This window comes from Mandrillus leucophaeus, unplaced genomic scaffold, assembly GCF_000951045.1.
Source record: "Mandrillus leucophaeus isolate KB7577 unplaced genomic scaffold, Mleu.le_1.0 Scaffold937, whole genome shotgun sequence".
Taxonomy (NCBI): domain Eukaryota; kingdom Metazoa; phylum Chordata; class Mammalia; order Primates; family Cercopithecidae; genus Mandrillus; species Mandrillus leucophaeus.
In genome coordinates, this window is record NW_012110219.1 from 446,971 (window position 1) to 459,287 (window position 12,317).

The following is a 12,317-nucleotide window of genomic DNA, read 5'->3' on the forward strand; positions in this document are numbered from 1 at the left end:
GAACTGCAGTAAAGGTAAATCCTGTTACACCCTAGCAGAGAACTTGGCTGCATTATGTTCATGTCCTAGAGATCTGTGGAAGTTTGAACTTAAGAGGGATGACTTACCATATCTGGCAGAAGAAATTTCTAAGCAGCAAGGTGTTCAAGAAGCCTGTTAGAAGACTAGATGCTTCTAAAAAGCTAAATCAGGAGCAAAGGAATGACTTAACATTGGAACTTGTATTTAAAAGGGAAGCAGAGCATAAAATTCAAGAAAACTCACAGCCTGGCCCCTTGGTAAAGAATCCAGGCAGGCTGCAGAGCAACCACTTCCTAGACACAGTAGCATAACTAAAAGGCAGCCAAGTACTAATATCCAAGACAGTGGTAAAAAGGCCTTGAAGGCATTTCAGAAGTTTTTAAGACAGCCTCTCTCATCACAGGCCCAGAGGCCTAGGAGGAAAGGATTGTTTCAGGTACCAGTCCCAGTGTGTTACTACCCTATTCAGCCTCAGGAAACTGCTCCTCACATCTTGGCTGCTCTGGCTCCAGCCTTGGCTCAAAGCGGCTCAGGCACAGCTCAGGCCACAACTCTGGATGGTGCAAGCCATAAGCCTTGGCAGTGTCTATGTGGTGTCAAGTCGGTGCATGGAATGCAAGAGTGAAGGAGGTTTGGAAGCTTTCCCCTAGATGTCAGAGGATGTATGAAGAAGCCTAGGTGCCAGTAAGAAGCCTTCCACGGAGGCAGAACCCTCACAGGGAGACTACTAGGAAAGTGCAGAGAGGAAATGTGGGGTTGGAGTCCCCACAAAGAGTTCTCCCCACCAGTGCACTGCCTAGTGAAGCTGTGAAAAGGGGGCTGCTGCCCTCCAGACTCCAGAATGGTATAGCCATGGACAGGTTGCATCCTGAGCCTGGAAAAGTTACAGGCACTCAACTCCAACCCGTGATAGCAGTCACAGGGGCTTCAACCTGCAAAGCTACAGGGATAGGGCTGCCCAAGGCCTTAGGAACCCAACCCTTGCCCCAGTATGCCCTGGATATGGGACATGGAGTCAAGGAGATTATTTTGGAGCTTTAAGATTTAATGCCGACCCTGCTGGGTTTCAGACTTGCATGGAGCCTATAGCCTTTTTCTTTTGGCCAATTTCTTGCTTTCAGAATGGTAGTGTTTATCCAATGCCTGTACCACCATTGTATCTTGTGAGTAAATAACTTGTTTTGACTTTATAGGCTCATAGATGGAAGATGAGTCTCAGATGAAACTTAAGACTTTGAACTTGATGCTGGAATGAGTTAAGACTTTTGGAGACTATTGGCAGGGCGTAATGGCGTCTTTCAATGTGAGAAGAACATGAGATTTAGGGGGCAAGAGGTGAAATTACATGATTTGAAGATTTATCTCCTCTAACTCTTATTTTGAAATGCAATCCTCAATGTTGGAGGTGGAGCTTGGGGGTGGTGTTTGGATCATGGGGGAAGATCACTCATGAATGGTTTAGCACTGTCTCCTTGGTGATGAGTGAGTTTTCACTCTGAGTTCGCATGAGATCTGGTTGTTCTGGTTGTTTAAAAGCATGTTCCCCCCACCCCTGCCACCTTATTCCCCTTTTTTTGCCGTGTGATGTGTCTTCTCTGGCTTCACCTTCTGACACGAGTAAAAGCTCCATGAGGCCTCACCAGGAGCTGAGCAGATGCCAGTGCCATGCTCTTACAGCCTGCAGAGCCATGAGCTAATAAAACCTTTCTTTACAAATTACCCATCCTCACATACTTCTTTATAGCAATGTAACATACAAACACAATGGTTTTAGTTATATTTTCTGGATAATTTGCTGCAGCACTTGTTGCTTTACCTTGAACTTTTATGTTATAGAGATGCCTTCTTTCCTTACACATAATGAACCAACCTCTGCTAGCTGCATGATTTTCTTCTGCAGCTTGCTCACCTCTCAGCCTTCATAGAACTGAAGAAAGTTAAGGCCTGCCTGACTCTGGATTAGGTTTTGGCTTAAGGGAATGTTGTGGTCGGTTTGATCTATGCAGATCACTCAAACTTTCTGCATATCAGCAATAAGGCTGTTTCAGTTTCTTATCATTTATGTGCTCACTGGAGTAGTACTTTTAATTTCCTTCAGAAACTTTTCCTTTTCATTTACAACTTAGTCAACTATTTGGCACAAGATGCCTAGCTTTTGACCTATCTCAGCTTTTTTGATGCTGTCCTCACTAAGCTTAATCATTTCTAGCATTTGATTTAAAGTGAGAAACGTGTGACTCTTCCTTTCACTTGAACACTTGGAGGCCATTGTTGGGTTATTGATTGGCCTAATTTCCATATTCTTGTGTCTTAGGGGATAGGAAGGCCATAACAGAGGGAGACAGACACCGGAATGGCTGATCAGTGGGGCACTGAGAACACACACAACGTTGATTGAATAAGTTCATCATGTTATAATGGGCACAGTTCATGGTGTGCCAAAACAGTTACTATGGTGATATCAAATATCACCAATCACATCTTGCCTGTAATCCCAGTTGCTCAGGGGGATCACTTGAGGCCAGGAGTTCCAGACCAGCCTGGGCAACATAGCAAGACCCCACCTCTAACAAAATTTTGTAAAAAAATAGGCTAGCCAGGGGTGGTGGTTCAGGCATGTAGTCCCCCTACCTGGGAGGCTGGGGTGGGAGGATCCCTTGAACCCAGGAGGCTGCAGTGAGCTATGATTGCACTACTGCACTCCAGCCTGGGTAACAGAACAAGATTGTCTAAGAAAAAAAAGAAAAGATCATCAATTACAAATCACCATAACAGATAAAATTATAAGGAACATTTGAAGTATGGCAAGAATTATCAAAACGTGGCAGAGGCATGAAGTGACCACATGCTGTTGGAAAAATGGTGCTGATAGACTTGCTTATTGCAGAGTTGCCAAAAAACTTCAATTTGTAAACAAAACAAAAGCAATATCTGCAAAGCACAGTAAAGTGAAGTGCAATAAAACAAAGTATGCCTATACTACATCAGCTTCATTGAGAGAGAGAGAGAGACAGGGAGAGAGAGAGAACGAGGGAGAGAGGAAGCCAAGGAGGATGACTAAGAGGCAGTTGCCCCCGGCCAGGACTAGGATGAGGTGTAGAGGCTGTGTCCCCCATCTCCAGGGCTGGACTGAGGCCTGAGCACTCCTGCAGCAAAGCCAGCCTTGCCAAATAATGTCTCTATGAGACCGGAGGATTTTCTTTTCTTCTAGGCAGGTTTGGATTTGGGGTGGATTTTAGTTTTGTTTCTCTCCCCTCTTCTTTTTTAATGGTGTATTATCTTTGTTATTTTTATTTTATTTTTTGAGACAGAGTCTTGCTCTGGAGTCACCCAGGCTGTAGTGCAGTGGTGCGATCTTGGCTCACTGCAAGCTCTGCTGCCCGGGTTCAAGTGATTCTCCTGCCTCAGCCTCCCAAGTAGCTGGGATTACAGGTGCGTGCCACCATGCCCAGCTAATTTTTTTTTGTGTTTTTAGTAGAGACGGGGTTTCAGCATCTTGGCCAGGCTGGTCTTGAACTCCTGACCTCGTGATCCACCCGTCCTGGCCTCACAAAGTGATGGGATTACAGGCATGAGCCACCGCGTCCGGCCAATGGTGTTTTACCTTTGATTCACTTTTAGACCTCACCCCTGGTTGTTATCTTTCTTCATCAACATCTTTTCCCGATTTTGTCCCCTTCTCTCCCCAGATCTCTTAGCTACCTTCCAACCCAGGGAGCAGCAGTGTAGACAGGAAGCCACAAGCCTGAGACTCCATCTCCTCTCCTTCTTAGAGCCTGGAGCCGGCCAGGAGAAGGAGGTGGTGTTCTCCAGTTCACCAGCACTGAGGAAGAATGGGGTTCTTACCATGTCACCCTTCCCTTTGTCTCCTGCTCCCAAGACTGGGCCACTTCTGAGTGAGTCAGCAGATCCCAGCTCAGCTCACACTGAGAATGTAAGAATATGTGTGTGTGTGTGTGTGTGTGTGTGTATCAAGTTCAACTTCTCCCTTTAGGGACCTATAATTCCTCCAGATGGCAAATGTCCAAGTCTAAGTAACCAGGGGATTTATTCAGTCCAAAGCATGTGGGGGAGGTTGTATCAGTCAGGGTTCAATCAGAGAAACAAACACTCTGATTGAACAAATATAAGATGATACACATATGGGGGTGATACACATATAATAAGGGACTTATAATAGGGTCTAGGCCTTATTGAATTGTGAAAGCCGGTTAATCAGTCTCAGTGAGGCTTTTGTCTTTGCATCATATGCTGGAACCTGAAGTCAGCAGGGAAGTCAGGAAGAAGAGATGTTGCAAAGTAGAGGAAGCAAGGGTAAATAGAATCCATGAGGAATATCTGGAGCTCTCAAGGACTGACTGGGACCCATGTTGATCTTCCACTGCCTCTAAACCTCCAATTTCAATGACATGAATGTCCTGCCAAAAAAAGTGGGCATTCTTTTTTATGGAGCTGGGAGAAGGAAGATATGAAGGAGAACTGGAGCAATTGTGGGCCCAGCTGCTGTCCCCACACCAAGGTAAGCCAGGATATAAGCAAAAATATTCATGAGCTGTAGTAGCACCTTTCTTAGCATAAAACAAATGTGGCTACTACTTTACCTTTGCCTCCTAAATCTTTTACCAAATGCCTCTTGTAGCACAAGCTATCTCAGAACCATTCAGGGAACTCTGAGTAAAGTTTTAGTTCAGCTAAGTGAGCAGAGTATAAATCCCCCAGAGGCAGACCTTCTAAACAGCAGGTGGGGAAAGAACTGCGTAATTTATCTGCTTTCACTTTTGCTAACACTGACACTGTCACTTGAAATCCCAAATGATTTTTTAAAAATGTTTTGTTAATATTATTGCTGGTATGTATCCCATGAAGTTATACAGGGTGCCCCAAACTTGGAATTCTAGTTTTAACACTCTTCTTATGGACTATAAATTCTCTTTTAGGACTCTTAAGATCCTTTCCTGACAGCAGACCTTGGTAGGGGCTTCTTGAGGCTCCCAGACCCCCGGGTAGTTGTCCCTAACTTTGGATCTCAGTGAGCAGGAACTTCAGTCATTATGTTCCATTCTAAATTCTAATCTCATTATGCAAATTGCTCTACATTTTCCCAAAAACACAGAGATAATACTCATTTCAAGAAGTATTATCAAAGAAAGCCATTGTCAGGACATAGGATGTTTCATTACATCCTTCTTTCCCAAGAAAAGTCTACAGAGAATGGTGTGGTATAGTTCATGGGTGTTGGGGAAAAGGGGATCTTCTGAATTCATTCACACAAATAACACATATAAAATAAAGATGAATATTTTTATTGAGCAGTAATTGGACATCCAGTGCCCTTATTTAATTTATATTAAATGAGGCATAAAACAATTTTTAAAGCAATTTAAACAGCAGAGAGAATTTTAAGCAATGTGAGGATGTCAAATAGGATTTTTCTACCAATTACACCAAACGGTTATGTGTAAGTATAAACAATTTTTATTGCAACTTGTTCTTAAAAGTTAATTAAAATGTATTTTCAAATATGAGAGAGTTTTATACCAGTAGCTGGCATTTACAGGAAATAGCTGTCCCAGGAGGACTTCCTGGAAGGTAACCCTGTAGGAGTTCCCAACCTTAAAACTTTAAGAAAACTTAATGCACAGAGTAAACAATGTCATGTGATCAAATTTAATTTAATTCTTACCAGCTACAGTGTACTCAAATTTTTAAAAATTAATATATGGATTCAGAAAATGTAGGCAATCTCATGTTATTTATTCTGAGGGAATGAATTATCTGGTTAGGAATTAATCTACACACTACTTCTTCTCTTTTCCTTTTCTGAGACTGTGTGTGTGCATGGCCAAGTGTTAGGAATTAATCTGCAAACTACTTCTCTTTTCCTTTTCTGAGACTGTGTGTGTGCAGCCAAGTGTCAGTATCGACAGAACAAAACTATAGTTTGTCTTATTTTACTTCTAAAGAAGAAACATATTTCTGAAATTTTCAGGTTAACTGAAGAACTTGATCTTCAGAAAAAATTGTTAAAGATGAAAAAAAGTAAAAAGTAACTGTTTTCAGAATGTCAGATTTGAGTAGATGCATCTAATAAGGGTATTAATTTTTTCAACAAAATTCGGAAAATCTAGAGGTCAACTATAAGGGAACAAGGGAAAAGAGGCATAAATAAGTTGCGTATGCACTCATGTAAGAATAAGGGGTAACAAAAGAGGCATAAAGAAACCAAGAGGAAAGGAATGAGAGAAGGAATGTATGGAAGAAAGAAAGCAGAGAGGAAGGAATGGAAGAGATGGTTTTCAGCATATATTGTGGAAATTAGAAGACAAAAAGCAAATCTATTAATCTATTGACAATTCTAAATTAGTCAAACTGAATTTTAAAGTCCAGTGTACTTAGGTGGCATCTAGCTGGACTGGGTATGAGGCCTTCAGGATGGCATGCACTGCACTCGGTCTTGGCCCTCCTCCTCGGATGTCTCTGAGGTGCTGGAAGACTCATCCGATTCTTCATCTGGAAATTCGGCTTCACCACTTCTCCAGCCCCGGTGATGACCTCTCTGTGTCAGGTGACGCATGAGGAACCAAAGCATGTACTGGTCAAACAGGCTGGCATGGTGCAAGCTATCTTCATCTCGTTCCCACTTGTTCTTCTTAATCACCTTCTTTAATCCAGTAAGCTCAGTGGCAGCTTTAGCTGTGGGTGTCCAGATCTTCACATTATGATCTAGGCCACTGGTCGCCAGCACAGGTAGGTAAGGGTGGGGTTCAAGACAGTTTATTGTACCTTCTCTGTTCCCCTTTAGGAACTGGATGATCTGGCAGGATGATTTCTCCCAGAAGAAGATATGCCCGCAATCACTACCGCTCACTACAAACTCACTCCTGGGGCCATAGAAATTAACACCTTTGACTGTGGTATTATTTCTGTGCCCCTTAAATCTCTTAGTGTATTCAGCGCCATCACTGTGAGAGGAGTCGAAGAGGTAAATATCTTCGTCATTGTAGCTGGCCAGAATCTCTGTGCCATCGTGACTGTACACAACACAGGTGATGTTTGTTGGGAAAACACAATTAACCAGATGATGAGGAGTGAATTTCTTGAGCACTCCATTGTTTTCTTTCTCATCAATTCTCCTCTGGTCATAAATTCTTACAAACTGATCTTGCCCGCCCACTGCAAATTGGTAGGTATTGGCGGGATTCACAGTAATTGTATATAGTCCCACTTTCTTATCCTTTTCTCTTGTTACCACAACTTTTGAAGCTGGCTGGTCTTGTCTGAGGTCAATGGTGAAGACAACGGCATCTTCACCTGAAGTGAGGAACTTAGAAGGAGAGTCAGGCACCAGAGCCAACTTGTGGGCAGGTCCCCTGTGCTGGGCCACACACTTAGTATTCTCGAAATATGATGCATTAATTAGTTCTGCTACCCGTACCTGCCCATCACGGGCACACATGGCCAGGGTGGAATCACCACAATTAGGAAGGAATTTGGCCTGGAAGACATTATTTGTGTGACCACTTTCAAAGTTGAGTACTGGCCTCTGCCGTACCCAGTCCCACACTATCACCTTTAGATCATCACCGCTACTGGCCAGCCGGGTGCCACGCTGGTTAAAGTGTACAGTATTAACACAACCGACATGGTCTGCAAGACGATATTGCAGGCGGAAACGCTGCACAAAGGCTCTTGCCCCACAGGCCTCATATACAAATCGGGGACGTGAACCCAGCTGCCGCTGGTGAAGAGCAGTAACGACCTGCCAGCGAGGTAGAGGCAGGGCAGATGTCTCTGAGGAAACCCACTCCTCCAGCGCCTGATCCTCCTCTAACAAGTACTGCTCATGGTTGGCACCACTGCATTGTGGACCTGCCCGAGGCTGTTCTTCTTCCTCCTCCTCCTCCTCCGCCTCCTCCCCTCCCTCCGCCTCTTCCCTTCCCTCCTCCTGTATCTCCTCTTCTTCCTCCTCCCTTTCTGTCTCCTCCTCTCCCACCAAAGGGTAACGGAATAAACTTTCACCACTCATGAGGAAATGCTCAAAGTCCTCCATGCTGTTAAGTTCGATGTCTTCACTTGCACTTTCTCGGTCTGAGCTTCGATTTTCTGTGCCGACGTCGTTGGGGAATCCACCATCCCTGGTATCACTGTCATCTCCGGTCATTGTCACACTCTGCTCTGAGGTCGCTATGTCAATGTCTGAGGAGGCCTCTGTCGCCGCCACTGCTCCAGACTGCTCCTCTGGGCTGCTGAACAGGCTTTCAGTCCCTAAGTCTGGTAAGCCATCTGTGCTTCCCTCTTGGTGGGACATCTCGAACGATCTTTGCTGTAGTTGATCTGGAACTGCAAAGGCCAGGCCCCTAAAAGCTCTGGGAAGAAAGTTGGCCTGCGGTTAGGACTGATGGTCGTGAAGGAAGTAAGCGCGTGGCAATCAAACGCCAATCTGATTGGCTAAAGGGGACAATAAACTATTCTGACAAGGCAGTTGCCAGTATGGGATCCCATGAGGTTCAGAAAGCTTCTTACCTGCTCGCCTCCTCGCAGCATCCAGATTGCTCTAGGTTTTCCAGGCCCAGAGCCCCACCCCGACAGGCATGTTACACTGTGAGTAGCTGCGGGTGTTTGAAGATGAAACTTGCTGCACCTTGGAAAATGTTCTTATTAGAGAACCATGAGCAAAAGTGATCCTCTTTAAGCAAAATAGTTTTTAGAAGCCTCTCAGTGTTTTGCTTGAAGGTAATGTACTCTATAAAATGAAGATGTAGGCAAGAACAGTGAAAAGTTAGCTAAGTGTCCCACAGCTAGTGACTTTTTGACATACAAGAAATATCTTAAATCGAGCAGCTTGAGGGAAACCTTGAGTGCTCTAACTGGTAGAATCGATATAGGGTTGCCAGATAAAATATGGTATGCATAGTTAATTGCATTTCAGATGAAGGATGAATACTTTTTTTAGTATGAGTAGGTCTCAAATATACATTAGATATATTGCCACTAAAATTTTATTTATTATTTATCTGAAATTCAAATTTAACATGGTGTCCTCTATTTTTATTTGTTAAATCTGGCAGGCTCCTTTAGTGAAAAGAATTTAGACCCTCAGTGTAATGAAGGCTGAAATCAACTGATCAATTGAAAGTGGACATTGAAATGAGTAATGGCTTCACCTATTTGAGATAGAAGTAGTACTTCCTTTTTTTCTTATGCCACTAGAGTTCTTATATATTTATTTAGAGTTAATTCAATTTAAGATACTTAGGGAACACCAACACAATTTTATGGAAAAAGAAATTATGTGATGTCATAGAACTATAAAATCTCTTACATATCACCCACAATATGTCAGAGGTTTCTGTGGGGCCTCTAAGGAACAGAAAACAGCTCTACAGAGACAGTTCATTGGCATTACTGTGTTAATTTAATAGTTTCTGTGAATGAATTATCTAAGGTGATGTCAGCATATTTTCAAAGGGCTACAGTAAACTGCTAACTAAGAATGCCAGAATGAGGAAAACAAAGTTTCCCTCAGAGTAACTGCAAGATAAATGCAAAATTGATTAAAAGTAGAAGTACACAGTCTTCTAAAGAAAGCGGATGGTTCCAAGGCCAATAGTAACAGAAAGATATGTAAAAGAGTATTCATAGCAACTTGTAAAGCCTAGCACAGCAAACTGAAAACCACTGAAAAGCCCATCAGGAATAACATGGATATATAATGGAATAATGTACAGAAGTGAGTAGACTAGACTAGAATTGAATACATGAGCATGGATGAATCTTTAACACAATGATGAGTGAAAACACAATTAACAAGGATAGTCAATAATTTCAATTTTTTGCAAGTCTATATTATTTTCATATAAAATAACATCATTTAAAAAGGCAAGGGAGTAATTGATTCACAACTCAGGATAATGATTAAATTTCAAAAAGAGAAGAAGGTTGAAATCTGAGAAAGATGGAACTTCAAAAATTCTTGGCTATTTATATCTTATCCTCAGTATAGGTGTCCAGTTATTCTTTTTATTATTTATTGCTAGGCATACACATTTTATGTGTATGATATATTGCATAGTAATTATTTAAAAGAATTCATGTTCATAAACAAAGGGTCTTGCTCAGCCATGGAACACAAAAACAGGAAACCTAGAGCATCAAAGCCTAACATACCCATAAAGGAATTGTCCAGGAAAGAAGTGTCTTAGTCCATTTTGCTTTGCTCTAAAGGAATAGCTGAGGCTGGGTAAGTTAGAAAGAAAAGTGGTTTACTTGGTTAAAAGGTCAGCAGGCTATACAAGAGGCAGGCACGAGGTTCTGCTTTTAGTGAGGAACTCAGGAAGCTTTAATCATGGCAGAAGGAGAAGGGGAGCGGGAGTGTCATGTGGTAAGAGAGGGAGCGGGAAAAGAGGAGGTGCAAAGCTCTTTTTAACAATCACATCTTGTGAGAACTAATAGAGTGAGAAATTACTCATTACCTGGAGAGAAGGCACCAAGCCATTCATGAAGGATCTATCCCCATGATCCAAACACCTCCCACCTGGCCCCACTTTCAACACTGGGCATCAATTTTTTTGATAGCTTTTAATTGTGCTTTTCTTCAGCTTAGTTCATTAAAATATATTTATTTTAAACATCCTATAAATAAAGTGACCACCAACTAATGTGGAATATAGGTCACCCTTCAGTATGATATTTGTTTTAAGCAGTGTTTCTCATAGGAATTTTATTGATTGTACAGTAGTTACAGTAATGTCAAATATAATGATGTATACAATTTAAACGAGATAGGCCGGTTAAGAACTTACATAATATAAAAATATACATATTAAAAGTTAGCCAAGTGGACACATGCATGTAACAGGGAGAGCAGGTAACAAGAACCCCTTTAATTATCAGTCAAGGGCCCAGATGCAGGAATCTTGTTTTCCCCTCCATTACAGTAAACAACGTTCATTAACAGATACAGGTCTTCCAGATACATCTAAACACACAGGAGTAAGTTGTGAATTGCTACGTGTACAGTCTAAAGTGGTGTAATTGTGATCTTCCTGTGATACTCCTGAGAAAAAGTAAATAGTGAACCCCAACAAGTAGTAGGAAGCATTGGTCTTTTATCATAGATTGGACTTGAAGATATTTAACTCCTGACATTAATATCTGTAAACAGGCCAGGCATGGTGGCTCACATCTATAATCCCAGCACTTTGGGAGGCTGAGGTAGACATATCATTTGAGGTCAGGAATTTGAGACCAGCCTGGCCAACGTGGTGAAACCCCATCTCTACTAAAATACAAAAAATTAGCCGGGTGTGGTGGTACACACCCGTAATTCCAGCTACTTGGGAGGCTGAGGTGGGAGGATCACTTGAGCCCAGGAGGTGGAGGTTGCAGTGAGCTGAGATCACACCACTGCACTCCAGCCTGGGCGACAGAATGAGACCCTGTCTCAAAAAAATAAATAAAACTTATAAATAATAAAAGCCAGGCATGGTGGCTCATGCCTGTAATCCCAGCACTTTGGGAGGCTGAGATAGGTGGATCACTTGCAGTCAGTAGTTTGAGACCAGCCTGGCCAACATGGCAAAACCCCCTCTCTACTAAAAATTAGCAGGTCATGGTGGCGTGAACGTGGTCCCAGCTACTCGGGAGGCTGAGGCACAAAAATCACTTGCACTCGGGAGGCGGAGGTTGCAGTGAGCCGAGGTTACGCCACTGCACTCCAGACTGGGTGACGGAGTGAGACTCTGTCTCAAATAACAAACAAACAAAATATTCGTAAACAGCGCATGCCCCCTTTTATGTTTTCTCCAAAAGTGGCATGGACTTAGGGTGGGAGAATTCTGATGGTCGTTTGACCTAACAGTGAACTACTGAACTACTGTTTAAAATGTGAGAACCTTTCAAAAAAATTAGACAGGTGTGATAGCACGTGCCTATAGTCCCAGCTACTCAGAAGGCTGAGACAAGCGAATCCCATCCCTTGGGCCTGGGAGACAGAGGCTGCAGTGAGCTGTATTTGCGCCACTGCACTCCAGCCTGGGTCACGGAGTAAGACCCTATCTCAAAAAATAAAATAAAATGAAATAAAAAATAAAGTGTGAGAACCTTTTAATACTATTTAGTTACACAGTTTAAAAAATGGGGATCATCCATAGCTATAAGCCAAAAGGTAGAAGGGAGTGCATCTTAATTTTTATGCTTTTAGTTTTACTGTTCTGTGGTTTCTATGGCTGTCCTAAAGAATGACACTGGTACACTGCTGGTTTCTTTACCAACGCAGACACTAGTTAGAGCACTTA

At 42.6% G+C, this 12,317-nt stretch overlaps 1 protein-coding gene across 3 annotated transcripts in view; it reads right to left on the reverse strand.

The window, feature by feature from the left end:
* Window positions 1-5,843: 5,843 nt before the first annotated feature.
* DCAF8L2 (DDB1 and CUL4 associated factor 8-like 2) overlaps window positions 5,844-12,317 on the reverse strand; it is a 162,375-nt gene continuing 155,901 nt past the window's right edge. For all 3 annotated transcript variants that reach the window (XM_011970236.1, XM_011970237.1, XM_011970238.1), the window contains one exon: window positions 5,844-8,387. In XM_011970236.1, the coding sequence (XP_011825626.1) occupies window positions 6,449-8,329 (1,881 nt within the window). In that variant the 5' untranslated portion in view covers window positions 8,330-8,387 and the 3' untranslated portion in view covers window positions 5,844-6,448. The remainder of the gene's footprint in view (window positions 8,388-12,317) is intronic.